The sequence below is a fragment of the Nilaparvata lugens genome, chromosome 5, assembly GCF_014356525.2.
Source record: "Nilaparvata lugens isolate BPH chromosome 5, ASM1435652v1, whole genome shotgun sequence".
NCBI classification, from domain to species: domain Eukaryota; kingdom Metazoa; phylum Arthropoda; class Insecta; order Hemiptera; family Delphacidae; genus Nilaparvata; species Nilaparvata lugens.
Window position 1 is genome coordinate 75,367,413 of NC_052508.1, and position 23,435 is coordinate 75,390,847.

Genomic DNA, 23,435 nt, shown 5'->3' on the forward strand with positions numbered 1-23,435 from the left:
TTATAACGTGCACCACAGTCACTGTTACCAACATAATTTTGATTTTGCTGCACTGGTGCTCCATATAACCTACTAATTATTTTGCGTTGTCATGCTGCAAATCTGGAGTACGCAAAGTACTCACTTTGCGCACTAGTGCGGAAAAGTGATTCTTTGTGGCCTGCAATCAGTGCAGAAATGGTCACTTTTCAGGATATCTGTAGGAAAAATTTTTTCCTGCACTCCAGATTTGCAACATGGCAACGCGAAATAGTTAGTAGGTTATATGGAGCACCAGTGCAGCAAAATCAAAATTAAGTTGGTAACTGTGGTAGTGTGGTGGTTCACGCTATAAGAATCTTGATGTGGTGGACAACAGTGGATGACAGCCACAGCACACAGCACACAGCCATTCAAACACACATACTACATTCTATATTATTTATTAATAATAAAATTACACAGATATACTGATGAAACTGATATACTGAGATATACTGATATACTAGATATACTGAGATATAGATGATGGATTTCAGGGAATTTCACCCATAATTACCCACTTATCATATTCAATGGTAACTGTAGGAAAAACTTAATGTGAAATACGTGCGCAAAGTTCCTCTGCTGCACTCAATAAAACGTTTCTTTCGGTGCAGCAAACTGTCACTTTGCGCACTAGTTGCACAAATAACTATTCTATTCGTGATATTTTTCAAAGTTTTTCGATTTGTATATCATCAAGCTATCAAAATGAAAAAGTTTTCTCAGGGTAACATTTTTTTTCTGATCATTACTTTTTGAGATATGAGCGTCTAAAGTTTAAATTTTTGGGACAGAACATTTCAAGTTCGTTGAAAGATAAATGCATGAGATTCAGAGGATAGATTCACATGGTATTGCTTATCTAGTGAAATAAAAATTTTCTGAAAATATCAATTTTCGAGTTAGTTATTCAATTCACTAGAAATAACAAAAAATAACTTTTTCTCCCTCAGGAAAATTGCTGCCCTCGGCTTCGCCTCGGGCTTCAAACTTTTTCCCATAGGGAGAAAAAGTCGTACTTTTCACTCTAGATATACAAATAACTATTAGTTGAGTTATTTTTGGTGAATTGAATAACTTTTTCAAAAATTGATATTTTCAGAAAATTTTTGTTTTACTAGATCAACAATACCATGAAGAGTCCATCCACTGAATCTCATGGATTTATGTCTTATCGAATTTGAGATGTTCTGTCCCAAAAATTCAAACTTCAGGCGCTCATATCTCAAAAAGTAATGATCGGAAAAAAATGTTTTCCTGAGAAAACTTTTCCATTTCAATAGCTTGATGATTTATACAAATCGAAAAACTTTGAAAAATATCACGAGTAGAAAGTTTATTTTTAGCCTTTGCACAGCCTTAAGGTAGGTAGACGCACTCAGATCGTGATCGGATGGACGGCACGCATCGGACAGAGCGGACGATTAGATGCATTCTCTCTCTCGCTCTCTCCTACTCTTTCACTCACTCTGACACTATCTCACTCACTCTCTCTCTTTCTCCCTCTTTTTCTCTCTGTCTTTCTCTCTCACACTCACTGAAATCTATTGTTTATTCTCACAATCAAAGCTGCTACTCAGCCTAATATCAAATCGGAATTGATAACTATGCTGACTCAACAGGTCTCCCAATCCATCCATTCAACATTATCCATCCATTAACAATCACCAGTATCATCTATTTATTTATACATTGATAGATGCAATATAATTCTCAACTATGAATTATTGGGGAAGGAAAAACAGGCTTAAAGACTGTATCATCTTCTATGCTTTCATTTGAATACTTTTTATTGATAATTGGAATGAATTCAATTTTTGTTTTTTTTATTCTTTTTTCAACCGTCAAAATTCAAAATCTTAGTTTTCGTTGTTTTTTGAGTGAAAATGGACTAAATTTTAGTAAAGTGAAATCATAACCCTATTTTGGACTTTTGAAGTGTTATCTAAATTTCGGAGAGAAATAGTACAAGGAGTATCCTTAGTTTTTCTCTCCCAATCAGTGCTTCTCTGTAAAAAAATATAAATAAATAAAATAAATAAAATCACGTATGAATTTCTATCACATTAAAAATCATGATAAAAATGTTTTATTCATTCACTAAAAATCTGGTGTGGCGTACTCACACAACTTACCTTGCCGTTATGAAAATTATTGATCACCTGACGCTAGTGTTCCCGCGCATCACAAGTCTACTATTCAAAGATTTGAGCCAGCTGGTGACAGGGTAATAACGCTGGAGACACACATGAGGTCTGCTATCTCTTCATAGTGAATGATTTAATAGAATCAACAATAATTTGCAATTGAATAATCACATTTTCTCGAATTTAAAGCTTATTTTCAATCTTAGGTGAAAATGTTACTGAACATTAATTGTAGAGATTTTCATGCTCAATCTACTCCACTTGATTTTTTTCGTTTCAATTGTATCTGAAGCCTGTTAATTGGGAATCTATCTGCATTGATGGGGCGGAGCTCCTGAAATTTTTACAGATATGGGACTTGTGGCAGTTGATAGAGCTTATCGATGACTATTTTAGGTATGAATTTGATCAAAATCGTTGGAGAAAATCACGAAAAACCCTGTTTTTGACAACATTTTCGCCATTTTATCCGCCATCTTGAATTGCATTTGATCGAAATTGTTCGTGTCGGATCATTATAGGGTAAGGACCTTAAGTTCCAAATTTCAAGTCATTCCGTTAATTTGGAGATGAGATATCGTGTACACAGACGCACATACACTCATACACACACACACACACACAACACACACACACACACACACACACACACACACACACCACACACACACACACACACACACACACACACACACACACCACACACACACCACACACACACACACACACATACAGACCAATACACAAAAACCAGTTTTTTGGACTCAGGGGACCTTGAAACGTATAGAAATTTAGAAATTGGGATACCTTAATTTTTTTCGGAAAGCAATACTTTCCTTACCTATGGTGATAGGGCAAGGAAAGTAGAAAATAATACTATCAACTGGTACATAAGAAATCAAATCGTCCAGTCAATTAAAAATATTCCTTACATAAAAAATATGAATAAATAAGTGTCTGTAAATCCATCTTGTGTCATCATTGAAAGGCTCCTTATTTCTTACATCCAAATAATACGCAGAAACAGATTTTAAAAATGAGATTCGGGTCAAGTTAGTTGAACTGCTGGTAATTGTTTTCCCTATCTGCTCTAGTTTCCAACGAGGTATGATGACTCGTTCAAGTAACAGTTAATATATAATGAGGTCCACGTTATAATGGCAGTGGAGAAAGATGGGAGAACAACGTTGCCGTTTCTCTGTCTTGCGAAGGCCTCCTATAGAAGGTAGCTGATACAGATTTATTGATGTAATATCAACTGTTCTTTCTCGTTTAAAATAATCAATTATATTTTATTAAGCAACAAATTATACTTTCAATATCAATTTCAATATCTAATTGATTATTTTAAATTACATATTTAAATTGATATTGAAAGATATCATTTCTTGCTTGATAAATTATAATTGATTATTTTAAACGAGAATGTACAGTTAATATTACATCAATAAACCTGTATCAGCTACCGTCCATAGAAGCCATTGACAAGACAATCGGCAACGTTGTTCCCCTATCTTTCTACACTGTCATTAAAACGTGGACCTCCCTATAGATAGTGTTCTACACTAGTGAATAATTCCACGTTTGATGTTTTACTTCTTCGAGTTTATTATTTTTTATTTTCTTTCAATATTATTGTTTGTTATGATAAAATTTTGTGTTCTCGATAAAGTTCTACATTAGTGAATTTCATTTTGATCTTCGATTTATTGGCTATTAAGGTGCGCCCGCGAACATGAGCAATTCACTTTTAATCAGCTGATGCTAAGCTTTTTATATCTGTATCTTACCGTTTCTGTAAAAATACAGATAATTATAATCAGCTGATTAAAAGTGAATTGCTCAAGTTCGCGGCGCGTAAATCTGTACGCACCTTTACACATTCATTTTCTCTGAGTTATTGGTTGTTAAAATACATATAGCTTGTCTTTTTTCCTTTAGGGCTACTATTGAATATATTATTTAAAAGTGAATTTGTCATGTTCGCGGCGCGTAAATCTGTACGCACCTTTATACATTCATTTTCTCTGAGTTGGTTGTTGAAATACAATTAGCTTGTCTTTCTTTCCTTTAGGGCTACTATTGAATATATTATTTAAAAGTGAATTGCTCATGTTCGCGGCGCGTAAATCTGTACGCACCTTTATACATTTATTTTCTCTGAGTTATTGGTTGTTAAAATACATATAACTTGTCTTTTTTTCCTTTAGGGCTACTATTGAATATAGATAAAAATACTAGTAGTTCTGTGAACAGTAGACCTCACGCAGTATTCTCATCCACAAGTACCTGATTGAAACTATAGACCTTATGGAAATACAGCAATAGACTGGTTTCTCCACACATCTGTGTAATCACTTGTCAGCTGATTTATGATGAATAATTCTATAGTCTGATTTTTACTCCAATATTGGCGTATGGAGGAGGCTCCTTTTTCCTTTTATATTATCCTTGAAATGCAAAATTTCCAAAAACCTTGTATGTACATCAACGCACAATTTAAAAAGGAACATAACTGTCAAATTCCATGGAAAGCTATTACCGCGTTTCGCCGTAAATGCGCAACATAAAAACATTTAAACATTAAGAGAAATGCCAAACCGTCGACTTGAATCTTAGATCTCACTCCGCTCGGTCAAAAAAGCTTGGCATCAGCTGATTAAAAGTGAATTGTCCATGTTCGCATTGCGTAAATCTGTACGCACCTTTATACATTCATTTTCTCTGAGTTATTGGTTGTTAATACAATTAACTTTTCTTTTTTCCTTAAAAGCTTCTCTTGAATATGAATCCAAGTACTGTACCCTTTTCAAAATTGTTTACTCACAACATATTTCGGCTATATGATGCCATTATCGAGTCTTGGATTTCTATTTTTATTATACAATTAACTTATATTTGCGAAACCAATAATGTGATTTAATTGTAATTCAAAATTTAATTAACTTATCATTTTGAGAAAACCGGCACCTACCTCTATTAAACCAACTGCTATTCACTCTGACTGTCAAATCCTCGAATTCCACGTCCATTTTTCGTTTTCAACGGCACATGAAATACGATTTGATTGAAAAGTCGACCGCTCTACACACTAGCGGTCAGTTTTCGGTTTTTCTTGAATGAACGTAAAACTATTTTGTTATCACACGGAGCGCACAGAATTTACAACTAAAAGCAGAGCTAGTCACCGCGATACTGAATTATTGGCGGGCTCAGTCCCCCTCTAATCTGCGCATGCGCCGTGGTAGGTTCCGTTTTTCCACACTGGTCACCGGGGAACTTTCACACCCAGCAAAATGGCTGTGACGTCACATTTCGTACAACTTGTTATAAACGTGTGTGGAAAACTTTCTCGATAAGGATTGTTGTTGCCGACGAATGAAGATGCAAAAAATTATAGTGTGACGTTGAGATACCACATTTTCTACAAGAAAAGAAACAATAAGATATGTCATCAAATTAGCGAAATTCACTTCTATTCTTGAGTTATAAGCATTTGAAGATGAGTGATTTCTCTGATCTGTGAGTGGAAGGAAAGATTTTATGTTTCAGTGAATAACTCACCCTGTATTGTAGCGAAACGTCTCATATTATAGCACAATACTTGTTAGGTCAACCTCTATCCATACCCCAAATATCAACCAAATCTGGGAGATTTGCATTAATTTCTCATCGATTTTTGCAAAAATGGTCAAAAATTAAAATCGCTCAAACTCTCTGGAATGAAATTACTTGACAAAAGGAACAATGATATGTCATCACATTGGCGAAATTCATTCATATTCTTGAGTTATAAGCGTTTGAAGATTAGTGATTTTTCTGATTTGAGAGTGGGGGTAATATTTTATGTTTCAGTGAATAACTCACTCTGTATTGTGGCTGAATGTCTCATATTATAACACAACACTTGTTAGATCAACCTCAGATTTCACATTTATTTAAATATTTATTGACATATTACACGCTGAAGAAATCACTGTTAGGATACCGTACCTAGGTTACTTCATTCTCGGCTTCAATGAACCAATACATTGATTTGAACCTGTGATAAACCAATAACGTGTAATCTAGGTGGGTTTATTCACAAACTACTGTCCTATAGTCAACGCTCTTGATGTTTCTATATGCAAAAGAATAATTCAATAATAGTTCAATTATTTAAGGAGTATTGGAAAATATGAAGGAGAGGGTGGCAGGGTACAATTCTAATAATGAACAAGTGCTAATTGAAATTTCAACTTCAAATAAAATTAAATTTAATGGAAGTATAAGAGATGCATTATTACCGTACATTACTGAAATTAATTAAGAATCATATGAATCAAGTTATCAAGGAAGTATGTACGGTATTTTTTGAAATACAGTAGTGAGGTCCACGTTTCAATGGCAGTATTTTATTAACATTGGTGTTTTCATCCTTGTCTATCATTCGACGAAGCAGATAGCGCTATCCTTTTCTACCTCCGCAACGTTTCCCCATCGTTTCTTCACAATTTAGAAATTTTATTAATCAACAAACTATTCAATCTCATCTATGGAAACGTTATCAGGCCTATTCAATCATCTCCTATTTTTCTCCACTGCCTTTATAATCGTCTGGACTTCACTATTATTATTATAGTGACGGCTTAGAATCAAACTTCGAATTATAGAGAGTGGAGAAACACAAATTCAAATTTTTGAGGGTAAATTTTATAGCATCCTTTAACTTCAAATTATCGAAAGGACCTGATTTCATTGATTTCATTCTCTTATTATAAAGAGTTTTCAAAGTGCCTACAGGCAGAATATTCTTTTATCAAAACTTGGGAAGTTGTCAGTCCTGGTCCTGGATTGATCCTTTAGACTCTTTCCTAATCATTCATAATATTATTTGTGTACATTTTCAATGTACAAATGAATAAAATTTGAATTATCAAGGAATTTGGATTAGCGAGTGTAAAATTAACAAGAGTGTATTGTATATGTTATTAGTGGAACAGCTATGAATGAATATTTCTGAATTTATATTACAACCCACGTATCCATACTCAGGCCAATTTTTTTTTCAAATCAAAACAAGTTTTATTCAATGATATCACGTACATGACAAATTCCTCAACAAAAATAATATTACAAACTATTGAATACAATACTATTTGTTTTAAAAAATCTTGTCTGCAAACAGGAGTGAAATACATTCAGAACTCAACTAAAAATGCTTATCTTTAAACTCAAATTAAAATACTATCTTAAATCAAATTATCTTAACTCGTCCCACATACGCTCACACACACACACACACACACACACACCACACACCACACACACAACACACACACACACACACACACACACACACACACACACACAACACACACACACACACACACCACACACCACACACACACACACACACACACACACACACACACACACACACACACACACACACACACACCACACACACACACACACACACCACACACACACCACACACACACACACACCACACACACACACACACACACCAACACACACACACCATGGATAAATCATAATTATTAATGAAACTTTTTACTATCCACAGCTGTTTCAGCCAAGGATGAATTATTATCCTCTTAATGTCGTTCAGCGAGTTTTCCCAAGGATGAGACTTAGTGCAATCGAATTTTTATATCATAAACCTACTATAATCCAAATTTTGTGAAAATCGTTAGAGCCGTTTTCGAGATCCGTTGAACATAAATAACCAGATAAAAATACAGAAATTGCTCGCTTAATATAATACGATTCATACAATAAGTACATCATCAAAATGATAGGGAGAGAAAGAATAAGGTAACCTTGTGCTATTCCACTCCCAAATTTAGATAAGGTTACACATTGTCCGAAATAGGTCAAGTATTGTAGTTGTTTACTTCACAAAGTTCTCAGTCCTTAATTATTTTCACAAAGTAGATTTTTAAATTTAGATGCTTCAAAACCAAACATAGAAGAAATATTTCACATTATTATCACTTAAATAATTTCTTGCCTGTATTATGTTGAGATTGTAGCTGCGCTTACACTAATCCTTATAGATTCTATTACATTGAACATAACTTATCATACACATGATGAACATATGTGTTTGTCAAGTTCCGTTCAATCTGATAGAATCTGTGAGGTGTTTAAGTTATTAATATTTTGTTAATTGACCGAGCGAAGTGAGGTCTAAGATTCAAGTCGACGGTTTGGCATTTCTCTTAAAGTTTAAATGACTGTTTATATGTTGCGCATTTACGGCGAAACGCGGTAACAGATTTCCATGAAATTTGACAGGTATGTTCCTTTTTTAATTGCGCGTCGACGTATATACAAGGTTTTTGGAAATTTTGCATTTCAAGGATAATATAAAAGGAAAAAGGAGCCTCCTTTATACGCCAATATTAGAGTAAAAATCAGACTATAGAATTATCTATATATATAAAAGCGAAATGGCACTCACTCACTGACTGACTCACTCACTCACTCACTCACTCACTCACTCACTCACTAGCATAACTAAAAATCTACCGGACCAAGAACGTTCAAATTTGGTAGGTATGTTCAGTTGGCCCTTTAGAGGCGTACTAAGAAATCTTTTGGCAATATTTTAACTCTAAGGGTTGTTTTTAAGGGTTTAAATTTCGTCTTTTAGCATGTATATTCTTCTTCTCCCAATCTCTTAATTATAATTGAAATTTCCATATCATATGTTACTATAGAACTATAATCTAGATAGAGTACCTCTTCGAAACAGCTGTTAACAGGCAACTGTGATTACTAAGTTAATAATTTTGTCAGGTTGGCATTAAGTTGAGTTGACTTAGTTAGTTTGGCACCAAGTTGAATATTTAAATGCATTTATCGCGGAAAAATTGATTGGGCACTGCTATTTCAATCCTGGGAATATTATATTACTAGCCGTAAGGCTCGCTTCGCTCGCCATATCCGTTTAGCCAGACGTTTAGTCTGGACCCCCGACTGGATTGTCCTAACATATGATAAAAATTCTCAAATGAAAAATGCAGGCGAGCGAAGCGAGCCTGCTGATCTCATTCTTGGACAATCCAGTCGGGGGTCCAGGCGGAGCCCCCTGGCTAGACGGATATGGCGAGCGAAGCGAGCCTGACGGCTAGTTCATAATAAATCAGCTAACAAGTGATTACACAGATGTGTGGAGAAGCCAGTCCATTGCTGTATTTCTATAAGGTCTAGTTTCAATCAGGTACCTACTTGTGGATGAGAATACTGCGTGAGGTCTACTGTTCACAGGACTACTAGTAGCTTTGGTGTAAATGCAGCTTATGAATTGAATAATTACTCAAAAGGACTCCTGAGATAGATATAATTTATTGCTGTATTTCTATAAGGTCTAGTTTCAATCAGGTACTTGTGGATGAGAATACTGCGTGAGGTCTACTGTTCACAGAACTACTAGTAGCTTTGGTGTAAATGCAGCTTATGAATTGAATAATTACTCAAAAGGACTCCTGAGATAGATGAAATTTTATTTTCTACTCAACCTTCAGCAACAAACCGTGCTACTTTGTGAATGTATTCAGTATTGTAACCAGAAACTGATTCATGATGGAAATTAATGTTACTGTATTGAATAATGATATATCACAGTTTTTATGGGTAACTAATCCTGAATTGCTTCAAATGATTACTCATTTTGTTGAGCTTGGATGGATGAGTGCGATATCCATTTCAATGCTGTCTCATCTTACTGTTAATTTATTACCAGGATAATCTCATGTTGAGTGTGAAGACGACTTATTAAGCATTTACGGCTTCGTAATGATCACGTTTATCTCTCTATCATTACGATTTTCTACTGTCAGTGTCCCAGCCAATTGCTTCAATTCTAATAATGATAGCTCTTTTGAGAAGCATCTCATTGAAATAATTTGTTGGCTACTACAGAACTGCATCATAATCTATTGATGTTGAAGAAGCATAAATTTGTTCACGTGGAATCCTATATACTATTAAACGAGCAACTTATGTTTATATGTTTGTATTTCACATGATCTCGAAAACGGCTCTAACGATTCTCACGAAATTCAGAACATATAGTAGGTTTATAATATGAAGATTCGATTGCACTAGGTCTCTCATCCCTGGGAAAACTCGCTGAAGGACATTAAAAGGATAATTATTATTCATCCTTGGGAAAAACAGCTGATATTAATTATTTCGTCGTTTGTTGGTGATGGAAGTGACGAGTGAGCGAGCTCATGTGTGTGGGACTTATGCAAACATAAGTAAAAATGCATAACTTAACAAAATTATGACTCAGCTGTTGAACTTTTGTAATCATTCAATCAGGTACTTAGTGCCGGTTGCAAAAAAGCCGGGTTATTTTCAATCCTGATTAATTCCAGTAGATCCATCTTTTTGAAATTATGACTCAGCTGTTGAACTTTTGTAATCATTCAATCAGGTACTTAGTGCCGGTTGCAAAAAAGCCGGGCTATTTTCAATCCTGATTAATTCCAGTAGATCCATCTTTTTGAAATGGTCTTGTCTGATTTGGTTCACGTGAAGTTAATCAGGATTAAAATCAAACCGGCTTTTGTGCAACTGGGCCTTTGTGAGGGAAATTTTCGCATTCCTCTGGGGATTGATCTCAATTCACTGTGATTAGATAGAAAATTTGTGTATGAATGTTATTATAATTTCTTCTTTCGTAATAAATCTTTTATGCTTTTGTACTCCAGAGCGAAGCTCGGTCCTCGATATTTGCAATAATTGTTGGCTACCACAGAACTGCATCATAATTTATTGATGAATATTTTGAAGTAGCATAAATTTGTTTACGTGGAAAGTGAATAAAGCTCTATCACTTTCTGGTTATGATAGGTAAGCTATACTTTGTTCAAGAGTTGAGGCTGTGCAAAGGCTAAAAATAAACTTCCTACTCGTTATATTTTTCAAAGTTTTTCGATTTGTATATCATCAAGCTATCAAAATGAAAAAGTTTTCTCAGTATAACATTTTTTTCTGATCATTACTTTTTGAGATATGAGCGACTGAAGTTTAAATTTTTGGGACAGAACATTTCAAATTCGTTAAGAGATAAATCCATGAGATTTAGAGGATAGATTCTTCATGGCATTGTTTATCTAGTAAAACAAAAATTTTCTGAAAATATCAATTTTTAAGATATTTATTCAATTTACTAAAAATAACTTTTAGTTGAGTTATTTTTGGTAAATTGAATAACTTTTCCAAAACTTGATATTTTCAGAAAATTTTTGTTTTACAAAAAAAAAAAACAAAAATTTTCTGAAAATATCAATTTTTAAGATATTTATTCAATTTACTAAAAATAACTTTTAGTTGAGTTATTTTTGGTAAATTGAATAACTTTTCCAAAACTTGATATTTTCAGAAAATTTTTGTTTTACTAGATCAACAATACCATGAAGAGTCCATCCTCTAAATCTCATGGATTTATATTGTACCGAATTTGGAATGTTCTGTCCCAAAATTTAAACTTTAGGCGCTCATATCTCAAGAAGTAATGATCAGAAAAAAATATTTTCCTGAGAAAACTTTTTTATTTTAATAGCTTGATGATATACAAATAAAAAACTTTCAAAAATATCACGAGTAAAACGTTTATTTTTAGCCTTTGCACAGCCGTAAGGCTGTTCAGTACACTTATTTTTTAAATTGGATAATCTTTTTCCATATAATATTGTTATGATCATTATAAGAGTGAGAAAAAGTGGCAACTGAAATTTTTAAGTGGTCTAAAAAGTTCTCATGAAGACATGTTTAATTGCATTGACTAATCGGTGTGTGTTGATTCATGAGCAAACTACGTGAAGTATTGTGACTAAACGTGACTAGTCTTGTCTTGACTAACCGGTGTGTGCCCAGCTTTATGGTTGAAAAGGTTCAAATTCAAGGGGAAAATAAACAAATACGATAGTTCTGATGCATCACATTGTTAATTTAATGTACGAAAATCAATTGAAATTCCAATCTGCTATAAACTAAGTACAACATAGATTGCTATAATAAACACTTTGATCAAGCTTAATTATAACAAAATATCTCAACTTTGACAGCCTTCGATCATGGATAAGAGGATTAGCATTCTAGAAACTTCCAATCGAGTAAATTGTAGCTAATTGTTTTGAAATTTTGTCTGATTTCCATTTGGAAATAAATTGAACCAAGACTTTGCAAATGAGTTGAGAATATTTATAATTAATCTTGGATGAATATAACAAGTACAGATGAGGAAAGGTACCTACAATTCCATTTCTTGAATAATTTGATAATTCATTCCTCCAATAATGAACATTCCAAAAACATGAGTTTCATTGTAATAATTATTGAGTAAATGCAAGTTTGAGAAAAAAATTAGTTGCTATTGGAAATGATATAAACTGATATTTTAAAGGGAAGAATTTAGTTTGTAATCTTGTTTAAGAAGTTAATTCTCGATGTAATTGTGTTTTAGCTGTGTAGACTTTTGTACTGTTGATTGTATACCTACTTGTGACAATGACCAATGTTTATTGTAAATCAAATGGTAATAAATACATTATTATTATTATTGCCAGACAGCAATAATAAATATTATTGTAGTCAAATATTCTATTATAGTACGGTACATTATTATCAAATAATTGTCAAATATTGTCAAATAATTGTCAATAATATTATTGTCAAATATTCTATTGTAGATGATTGATTGATTGATTAGCTGCCTTCATTAGAAACCTAGGAGGGCGAAGTTAGGGCGCAGCCGGCCCTCTCTCACACTTGACCCTCCATAGAGGACTTCATAGAGGATTGGCATAGGTTTTTTATGATACCGTACGTTATTAGTAGCACGAATCGACTATATTCAAATTATTGTTGGTCCATTTACGAATAAATCTGAAATCCTTTACAAGATCAATCGATTCTGGGATAATTTTATTCATTGTATTAAAGTCAATTGAAATTCCAGTCTGCTATAAACTAAGTACAACATAGATTGATATAATAAACACTTTGATCAAGCTTAATTATAACAAAATATCTCAACTTTGACAGCCTTCGATCATGGATAAGAGGATTAGCATTCTAGAAACTTCCAATCAAATAAATTGTAGCTAATTTTTTTGAAATTTTATCTGATTTCCATTTGAAAATAAATTGAACCAAGACTTTGCAAATGAGTTGAGAATATTTATAATTAATCTTGGATGAATATAACAAGTACAGATGAGGAAAGGTACCTACAATTCCATTTCTTGAATAATTTGATAATTCATTCCTCCAATAATGAACATTCCAAAACATGAGTTTCATTGTAATAATTATTGAGTAAATGCAAGTTTGAGAAAAAAATTAGTTGCTATTGGAAATGATATAAACTGATATTTTAAAGGGAAGAATTTAGTTTGTAATCTTGTTTAAGAAGTTAATTCTCGATGTAATTGTGTTTTAGCTGTGTAGACTTTTGTACTGTTGATTGTATACCTACTTGTGACAATGACCAATGTTTATTGTAAATCAAATGGTAATAAATACATTATTATTATTATTGCCAGACAGCAATAATAAATATTATTGTAGTCAAATATTCTATTATAGTACGGTACATTATTATCAAATAATTGTCAAATATTGTCAAATAATTGTCAATAATATTATTGTCAAATATTCTATTGTAGATGATTGATTGATTGATTAGCTGCCTTCATTAGAAACCTAGGAGGGCGAAGTTAGGGCGCAGCCGGCCCTCTCTCACACTTGACCCTCCATAGAGGACTTCATAGAGGATTGGCATAGGTTTTTTATGATACCGTACGTTATTAGTAGCACGAATCGACTATATTCAAATTATTGTTGGTCCATTTACGAATAAATCTGAAATCCTATACAAGATCAATCGATTCTGGGATAATTTTATTCATTGTATTATTGAACTAATTCAAAAATCTATTTGTAAATTATGTTTGAGATTGGTACCATTGAATATTGAAATTTAATGGCAATCCAATTTTATTATCCAAATACTTGAAAATTGTATCTTATGTTAGGCCTATTGCAGGCCTATATATTTTACTCTTGAGGGGAAGAATTTGGTGGAGGAAAATAGGTAGTGTTATTGAGTGAATATGAATCTAAATAGATTGTACAGAATAGAAATATATGTAGAATAGAATATAATAGAAATAGAATAGACAAAGAGAAGTAAGGAGAGAAGTAAATACATCTGAAATCCCATACAAGATCAATTGATGCTGGATATTATTCATTGTACCATTGAATATATTCAAAGATTCATTCGTGAATTATGAGGTAGGTACCATGGAATATTGAAATTCAATGGCAATTACTTTTTCCCGTCAATTATGTCAAGCTGCGTTTACACCAAAGTTAATAAAAAAATGTTAATAACTAAATCCTTATAGATTCTATCAGATTGAACATATCTTATCATACACATGATGAACATATGTGTTTGTCAAGTTCCGTTCAATCTAGAAACTATGAGGATTATATGTATTTTGTTAACATTTTGTTTATAACTTTGGTGTAAACCCGGCTTTACTGTCCTCATACTTGACATTTTTACACGTATATCTTATAACATTTTGATTGCTGTATCTTTAAATAAGAGTATTATCATCATATTTTACTTCGATTAGAGTGGAATGGATCAAAAAAATGTGTAATAATATTTGAAATTATGTTCAAGACAGCTCTGATGTAATTACAGGTCAAGAAAAATTCCTCAAATAACATAGTTTAATGGTGTAGTAATAAATCACTATACAGTTGAAGATGTGTTGGTTTCAACACCAAACTGCAGTCCTGTATACAAAAGTCTAATAAATTTGGATGTGACAAAAATAAAACTATGTTTTTTCAATTTCTAAAATATATATATAAATGTTTAACTCGCTTTTTTGCAGTGATAAAAAAGAGAACCGGATAAATAAATTAAGTGAAACCCTTCTTTTAAGCAGTGATACACAAAGACTGAATGAAAAATGGAAGTGGAACTGTTTAGAATCGAATTTGGTTAAAAAAATGAACTGGAAGATGGTTACTGCTCTAAAAAATCTTGAAATCTAAAACAAGTGAAACCCTTGTAGTAAGTAAATTAAGTGAACCCCTTCTTTTAAGCAGTGATACACAATGAATGAATGAAAAATGAAAGTGGAACTGTTTAGAATCGAATTTGGTTACAAAAATGAACTGAAAGATGGCTACTGCTCTAAAAAATCTTGAAATCTAAAACAAAATACTGATAATTTTTATGATTCAGCCGGAGTGGAAGCTGTGGTCTCAGTAACAGCTGACTGAGTCTCTGAGACTGGAGCCGCTTCCTTAATGGCCAACCATGGAAGTCGTTTTGCCAGCTCAACTCTGTTGAAAAAATACAATAGTTTAAACTGTGTTGCATATCCATACATTTTTACTATTGATTTTATATTTACATTTTTACTATTGATTTTATATTTACATTTTAAAACACTTATTAAAAATGCACTTACTATTAAAACAGGGAGGATCGTTTTGGCCTAGTGTAGGTCATCATTAATCAATCAATTAAATTTCATTTATCCAAGTAGTTGCATATAAAAGACAAGCTTCACAACATTGAATCGTCACAATCAATAATAAACACAGAAAATACAATAGTGGAAGGTGCAAGGAGGAGACTTCAAAGAAAAACACACTTCAGGAACACCCCCAGGAAGAAATCGATTAATTTCAGTTGATTTAAAGGAAATTTTTATTTTGTAATAATTCTATGACATGTAATTTTCTTTCCTCAAGACATCCACAGTGTATGGCGCTCTTTTTAACAGAACCTTCCTTATCCTTCCGGTCATCTTTGAAAAGTTGGAAAAATCTTTAAAATTATGGGGAGTCTATTTATAATTTTTATTGCGCAATAGTGTGGGCCTTTCTCCAGAAGGGTTAGTCTATGTGCCGGGTAACCGAGGATTGAGCCACCACTCCTCGTATTGTAGGAATGATCAAGTAGAACGGATGAGAATGCCCTCCAATTTTTACTAACGTACGTGATGATCTCCAGAAAGTACATAGCTGGCAAAGTTAATATACTCTCTCTCACAAAATAAGGCCTACAGGATGAGGTTGAAGATTATTCTCAGAGCTCTTTCCTGCCTCCTGAAAATTACCCCAAGGTGTGTGTCATAGCCACCCCAGAATATCAAACTGTAATGAATGACAGACGTGAGATAGCCATGATAGATCGCAAGCAGGGAATTATACCCTACTGCTCCCCTCACACACCTCAGCGAGAACAGAATAGCAGATATCCTATGCAAGAGACGCTGCACCTGATCACCCCACCTCGAGTCATCCTGCAGCTCGACCCCGAGAAACCTCGTCACTTTTGACTGATCGTATCCTGATGGGTCTACGTTAGGTATATTGTTGTTTAAAGTTCAACGGGATGCTGCAAATTGAAGAATTTTTGTTTTGTTGGTATTTAGTTTGAGGTAATTAGAATAATAATAAACTGGCTGTCTGTCTGAAAATTTTCAAGCCTATCATATAGTAAAGCTGTGTTTACACCGAAGTTAATAACAAAATGTTAATAACTTAATCCTTATAGATTCTATAAGATTGAACATAACTTATCATACACATGATGAACATATGTGTTTGCCAAGTTCCGTTCAATCTAATAGAATCTATAAGGATTAAGTTATTAACATTTTGTTAATAACTTTACTGTAAACGCGGCTTATCAAGTTATAAAGTCAGCACCTGATTAACATCGGTTTGTTATCCTTGTCTAGCGTTTGACAAATCCGATAACTCTATCCTTTCAATTAAAAACACTCATGAAGTGAAAATACTTTTTTCTTGGGGAAAAAAATACATTTGAGATACCGGGATAACTTTAAACACAATTCTATTCATTTATTTAGCGTATGGGAGATACATAACACAAATAAACCTCATAAGTCTCAATTGCATACATATAATCATGATATATAAATTTGTCTTGCTGGACCAGAGCTTGTCTTGGGATAACTATATTGATCAACTGTGCTGTGAAATATCATCTGGAGTGTTTACATTCAGGCAGATTTCAAGATTAAGTACTGGGAACACTATCTTAACATGTACAGTATATCATGCCCTCATGATGTCGCAAATTCGGTATGCAATATTGGTATGGGGTGGCTCCAGTCTCAAAAATTCACATAGAATTTTTAGAATGCAGAAGAGAGCTGTGAGAGCAGTAGAAGGTCTCAAGCCATGAGAGTCCTGCAGAGAGTATTTTGAAGATGTAGGACTAATAACTGTGCCTGCATTGTACATTTTCGTAATGATTATGTATATAAGAGATAAAAAATTTATAAGAAACTGTGACATACATAATTACGACACAAGGAATAAATAGTTATTTGTGCAACTAGTGCGCAAAGTGACAGTTTGCTGCACCGAAAGAAACGTTTACGCCCGAGCCGTAGGCGAGGGCGGAATGGTTTCTTGAGTGCAGCAGAGGAACTTTGCGCTCGTATTTCACATTAAGTTTTTCCTACAGTTACCATTGAATATGAAAAGTGGGTAATTATGGGTAAATTGCCTGAAATGCATCAAATGTTTTTCTGTGTAATTTATTATGATAAAAACCTTAATTTATTGTCAAATTGAATAAAAATGTTGTCCTTGGTTATAATATCTAATACTAATAATTAGCGCGTTGTGCTTCGTTGCACCTCTGCTCACTATAGCAGCCACAGCAGTCACTGTTACCAACTTCATTTTGATTTTGCTGCACTGTTGCTCCATATAACCCACTAAGTATTTTGTGTTGCCATGTTGCAAATCTGGAGTGCAGAAAAATTTTTCCCGCACTAGAGCGGGAAAGTGATTCTTTGCGTTCTGTAATCAGTGCAGCAATGGCCACTTTTCAACGTAACTGTAGGAAATAGTTATTTGTGCAACTAGTGCGCAAAGTGACAGTTTGCTGCATCGAAAGAAACGTTTACGCCCGAGCCGTAGGCGAGGGCGGAATGGTTTCTTGAGTGCAGCAAACAAACTTTGCGCACGTATTTCACATTAAATTTTTCCTACAGTTACCATTGAATATGAAAAGTGGGTAATTATGGGTAAAATTGCCTGAATAATGTAGTAGTGTTTGAATGGCGGGGGGCAGCTGTGTGGTGTGTGCTGTGGTGGCACTGTGCTGTCGTTGTCCTTGGTTATAATATCTACTTAATAATTAGCGCGTTGTGCTTTGTTGCACCTCTGCTCACTATAGCAGCCACAGCAGTCACTGTTACCAACTTAATTTTGATTTTGCTGCACTGGTGCTCCATATAACCTACTAACTATTTTGCGTTGTCATGCTGCAAATCTGGAGTACGCAAAGTACTCACTTTGCGCACTAGTGCGGAAAAGTGATTCTTTGCAGCCTGCAATCAGTGCACAAATGGTCACTTTTCAGGGTATCTGTAGGAAAAGTAAATTTTCTGCACAATATCACAGGACAGCTCAGTATGAGAAAAAAGCCTTCTTATACGGGTATCAAATTTATGAGTAAACTGCCGTCAGCTTTGAGAGAAAATGAGAATAAGGATATTTTCAAAAAGCTATTGTAAAAATATTTAGCAAACGGGGTTAACTATCGGTACAATATTCAAGAATTTATGGATGGAGAATGAGGCTTTTGGGAGGGTTAAATTGTAGAATGTGATGTATTATATAATTTACCTAAACATAATGTTTATTTGTATTCTTTTATTTTTCGACAAATAGTCCTTGACGATTTCCTATACTCTTTTAAGAGTCTCCAGGAAGAAAATTTAATCAAAATCAATCACATACTATAATAAAATAATATACTTTTAGACGGTGGAAATGGAAAAGTGGCAGCATTGTGTTTCTTTCATTTCTACTGACTCCTTAACGTGAAACTCATTGGAAATATCAAATTCCTATTATTATAGCATCTATGTTAAACATCAACAATAAATGGATATTACCGTATTTATTTATTGAAGTGATGATTCGTTTTTAATAATATTTCAGCAATAAAATTCACTTCAATATCAAACTACTGAATTAAAATAGATCTTTCAAATTGTTGGAGTAAATGAACTTGATTCAATCTGTATTTGAACTTGAATTCAATCTGTATTTGAACTTGAATTCAATCTGTATTTGAACTTGAATTCAATCTGTATTTGAACTTGAATTCAATCTGTATTTGAACTTGAATTCAATCTGTATTTGAACTTGAACTCAATCTGTATTTGAACTTGTATTCAATCTGTATTTGAACTTGAATTCAATCTGTATTTGAACTTGAATTCTCATATTTACTTTCCAACTCAATGCTCCTATGCAAATTAGCATAGCCACCTCTAATACAGAGGTGGCTTTGATATTAGCCTATAAACGTGAACAACATAAATTCGCACAAATAAATTTACCCAGCAAGACGTACTGGTAATAATGTGCCTTTTTACTTTTCGGATGAGAACCCAATAATTGCTACAATCAGTGGAAATATTAAAGAAAAGTATAAAATATTTTCTATCAAATACATTAATCAGCTGAAACAGACACAGGTGTCCATGTGGGGAGCATTTGAGCTGGATTCACAAATCAGTATCAGTGGAAATATAATTCTCATGAATTATAATAAGACTATTCATACTTGCTTGACCAGGCAGAGAAGGTATAGTCCAATTAGAACACATGGGAATTATATTTCCACTCCTAACTGTTACTGTGTTGTGTGTATCAGAGTATCAGTATCAGTGAAAATATAATTCTCTGTTCAATTTCAAAATATATGAATTAATTGTATAATTACTTTTTCCACCTTCTTGGATTATTTTACGCCTATGAACATTTGAATGATTACCATTTTATAGCCCAATAAGGTACATCAAGCAAAGCCATCAATTCTGTGTTATTGGTTCGTTTACAGTCCCCGTATACAGTCTTTCCCTCTCTTATGCACTGTGGCGACTAAATGGGACCTAAAGACTGAACCATTGCTCGGTTGATACTGCAACTCAGTGGAGTGATGGGGGGGAAGTTTTGGAATGCATAGGTGACTCATTCACTGACACCATCCCATTCAATAGTTTTGTGCAGCAAAAAAACTGACACTGTTGTACTTTTTACAACAGCGCGACTGCCGGAAGGTTAATTATAAACTACCTACATAGATATATTGACATACCTGTAACGTGGATGACTGATAGCATATACATATGGATCTATGCAGGCAACAGCCTTGCATGTACAGGCCGGAATCATTGTGAGTCCAGGTGTTAGCAGGGCTCTAGAATTCAACAAATAAATAATGATTAGAATTGAAGAATTATTTTGAACTAGATTTTGAAGTTTTTTTACAAGACTTTTAGGCCTTGAATTTATCATTGTAAGTCCAGATGTTAGCAGGGGCCTAGAATTCAACAGTTAATAATTATTAGAATGGAAAATTCTGAAATATATCACAATCACTCCATTGTTGAAAATATGACCGGCGCCTAAAAGTGCGTTTAGATATACGCGCCGCGAACATGAGCAATTCATTTTTAATCAGCTGACTATATCTGTATTTTTACAGAAACGGTAAGATACATATATATAAGAAGCTTAGCATCAGCTGATTAAAAGTGAATTGCTCATGTTCGCGGCGCGTATATCTGTGCGCACCTTAATAGATCAGCAACCTACTAAAAATCAAATCAAATGTCATTCTCTCCAAAAAGAAACAGTTTACAAAGTAATTTCAAATATAGTACATAACACACAAAATAAATACAATATTTTAGAACATAAACAGTTTATAATTTTATCCACAGTCACGAGAAAAAACATCCAGCACATCATTGTGGTCCGCTGGAGAAAGTCAGACGTAGAGTGAGTAAAGATAATAATTACTGAGGAGAATTTTTTATAATAAATTCAAATATTGCTCTCACTTCTTTCAGAGGAATAAGAAACGATACAAAAGATTGTTTAAAAACAAGCATGAATAGGGTACACATACTGTATTGTTTAAAATTTCCGAAACTAAACAATAGTACAGTGATGATATTCATAATAAATTATTAATCACTTGTGATTAATTTGATACGGTATACCGTATCAAGTTATAAGTAATCTATATAAATAAAAATCGAGCCTCAAATGTTGACATTCAATAACTTTTTTATGTGTGCACCGAATTTTGATGATCTTTTTTAGTTGTGTTCGTTATGTTCAGGACCAGGTGTATGGCCTATCAAATTTATAATCCGACTTCAGGACTCTTTCCTACGGTCCTTCAAAGTTCACATGTAATCCTTAAGGTGCGTACAGATATACGCGCCGCGAACATGATCAATTCACTTTTAATCAGCATTTTTAAAGAAACGGTATAAGATATAGATACCGGTATAAAAAGCTTGGCATCAGCTGATGAAAAGTGAATTGCTCATCATGTTCGCGGCGCGTATATCTGTACGCACCTTTATGGGAGAAGATTTGTGTGCTGGGCACACACAGAAATAAAAATCAGCTGTTATAATCATTGCGTCATACAACAGCCGTCAGTATACTAGATACAGAATATCTTCTATATCTTGTCTAAAGGTGCGTACAGATTTACGCGCCGCGAACATGAGCAATTCACTTTTAATCAGCTGATGCCAAGCTTTTTATAAACTGTATCTTACCGTTTCTGTAAAAATACAGATATAATCAGCTGATTGAAAGTGAATTGCTTATGTTCGCGGCGCGTATATCTGTACGCACCTTAGGATAGTAGACAAGAGTGTGTGCTGCTCCATAACCGCCCATTTATTTTATTCTAAACGCCCCGACTAAAAACAAAATGACTGTTGTGTGTGTAACCATCATGCAGTGCGGCCTCAGGTTAAAGACTTACATGCTCTAAAGACATTACTTTGTTTCGAATTGTGATGTTTTCGGTGTTCAGAATTAATTGATTTTTAGAAAATTTTGAAGTTGAAAAATTATCTATGTAAATAAAACGCCGCATCGCGCCTCCTCAGGTGTATATAAGCTAAAGTTTGTCATGAGATGCATTAAACTATTTGGCGGAAGGAAGTTCGCCGGGCCATCTGGTTCATAATAAATTAATCACTTAGAAGTGATTAATTTGATACGGTATACTGTATCAAATTATAAGTAATTATTAATATTATTCATTAACATGATTCATTGAATAATTTTTACTCAATTTTTCCAGAAAAATTAAAAATAAAACTTTCATCCTTGAAAATCAAGCATGAATACATGCTGTATTGTTCCAAATTTCAAACTATACAATATTATGAGTAGAGTGGCTGTAGTCGAGTGATTTTAAGACGCTTATAAGCTTTGAAAACTAGAGGGTGTTTTTGATAAAAGTAACCCTCAAAAATTATTTATTCAAATGGGTGCTATGATCCATGATATATATCCACATGAGTGATTTATTCATAATTCAAAAGTGTATAGTAAAAACAATATTAAATAAATCCAGGCGGTATCCAAGTGAATCTCTACTTGTTGATTTCAAAGTTTTGACAGTAAGACAACTTTATTATTCAAGAGACTCTTCAAACATATAGTTAAAAACAAGAATAAATTCTGTAGGATTGATAGAACATTTTACAACTTAAGACCAGACAGTTTGCTGAGGTATGTTATTCAAGATTCTAAGTTGAGCATGTTAAGACAGTTTATGTATATGAGCTCTAAATTTATTAATATAACTCCATTTGATATTCATCAAAGAGTAGATTTGAAGAGAATAGAGGCTTGGATTAAAGAAAAGTATTTCTTTTCCCTGGGACCTGAATGGTGGTAATAAATACAGCCTACCATTTATATATTTTTTAAAGCAATCTTTATTTTTTTTTGTAATTCCTCAGACCTGAATGGTAATCATATTTTTTGATCTCTGTTTTGTTTTAGTTTTTCCTATTAGAAAATCTTATTCGCTTTTCTCTCTTGAAATTCGTTATAACACTTTTGTTTTGTTTTTTTTTTGCAGTGATATGAAATAGTTTTTTCCTGTCAACTTGATATTGTAATGTGTTATTTTTAGTATTCATTTTGAATCGGACTTTTTTGCGACTCCCACCAGCGGTCAAAGACTTTTCTTTTGCTAGTGGTACCTGAAACAATTTTTAGTTTTTTAGTTTTGGGTAGTTAATTTTATTTTCTTTTCTTGTGATAAGTGTTTGATCTATCAACCTTTGATTTGTTACGTTGTTAATTTTGACAATAAAGAAT

At 33.5% G+C, this 23,435-nt stretch overlaps 2 protein-coding genes across 3 annotated transcripts in view; both read right to left on the reverse strand.

Annotated features, from left to right (window-relative positions):
• Positions 1-5,381, reverse strand: part of LOC111058699 (ATP-binding cassette sub-family G member 1-like) — an 83,748-nt gene extending 78,367 nt beyond the window's left edge. The window contains exon 1 of the mRNA XM_039429293.1: positions 5,146-5,381. Within this exon, the coding sequence (XP_039285227.1) occupies positions 5,146-5,203 (58 nt within the window). The 5' untranslated portion in view covers positions 5,204-5,381. The remainder of the gene's footprint in view (positions 1-5,145) is intronic.
• Positions 5,382-13,889: 8,508 nt separating this feature from the next.
• The window catches only part of LOC111058697 (opsin, ultraviolet-sensitive), a 28,786-nt gene continuing 19,240 nt past the window's right edge, over positions 13,890-23,435 (reverse strand). Inside the window, exons 7-9 of one of the 2 annotated variants that reach the window (XM_039429295.1) lie at positions 20,386-20,487; positions 15,432-15,566; positions 13,890-15,268 (exon numbers count right to left, since the gene is read on the reverse strand). In XM_039429295.1, coding sequence (XP_039285229.1) covers positions 15,455-15,566; positions 20,386-20,487 — 214 coding nt within the window. In that variant the 3' untranslated portion in view covers positions 13,890-15,268; positions 15,432-15,454. Of the gene's footprint in view, positions 15,567-20,385; positions 20,488-23,435 lie in introns of both variants that reach the window. The other variant, XM_039429294.1, reaches the window with a different exon arrangement.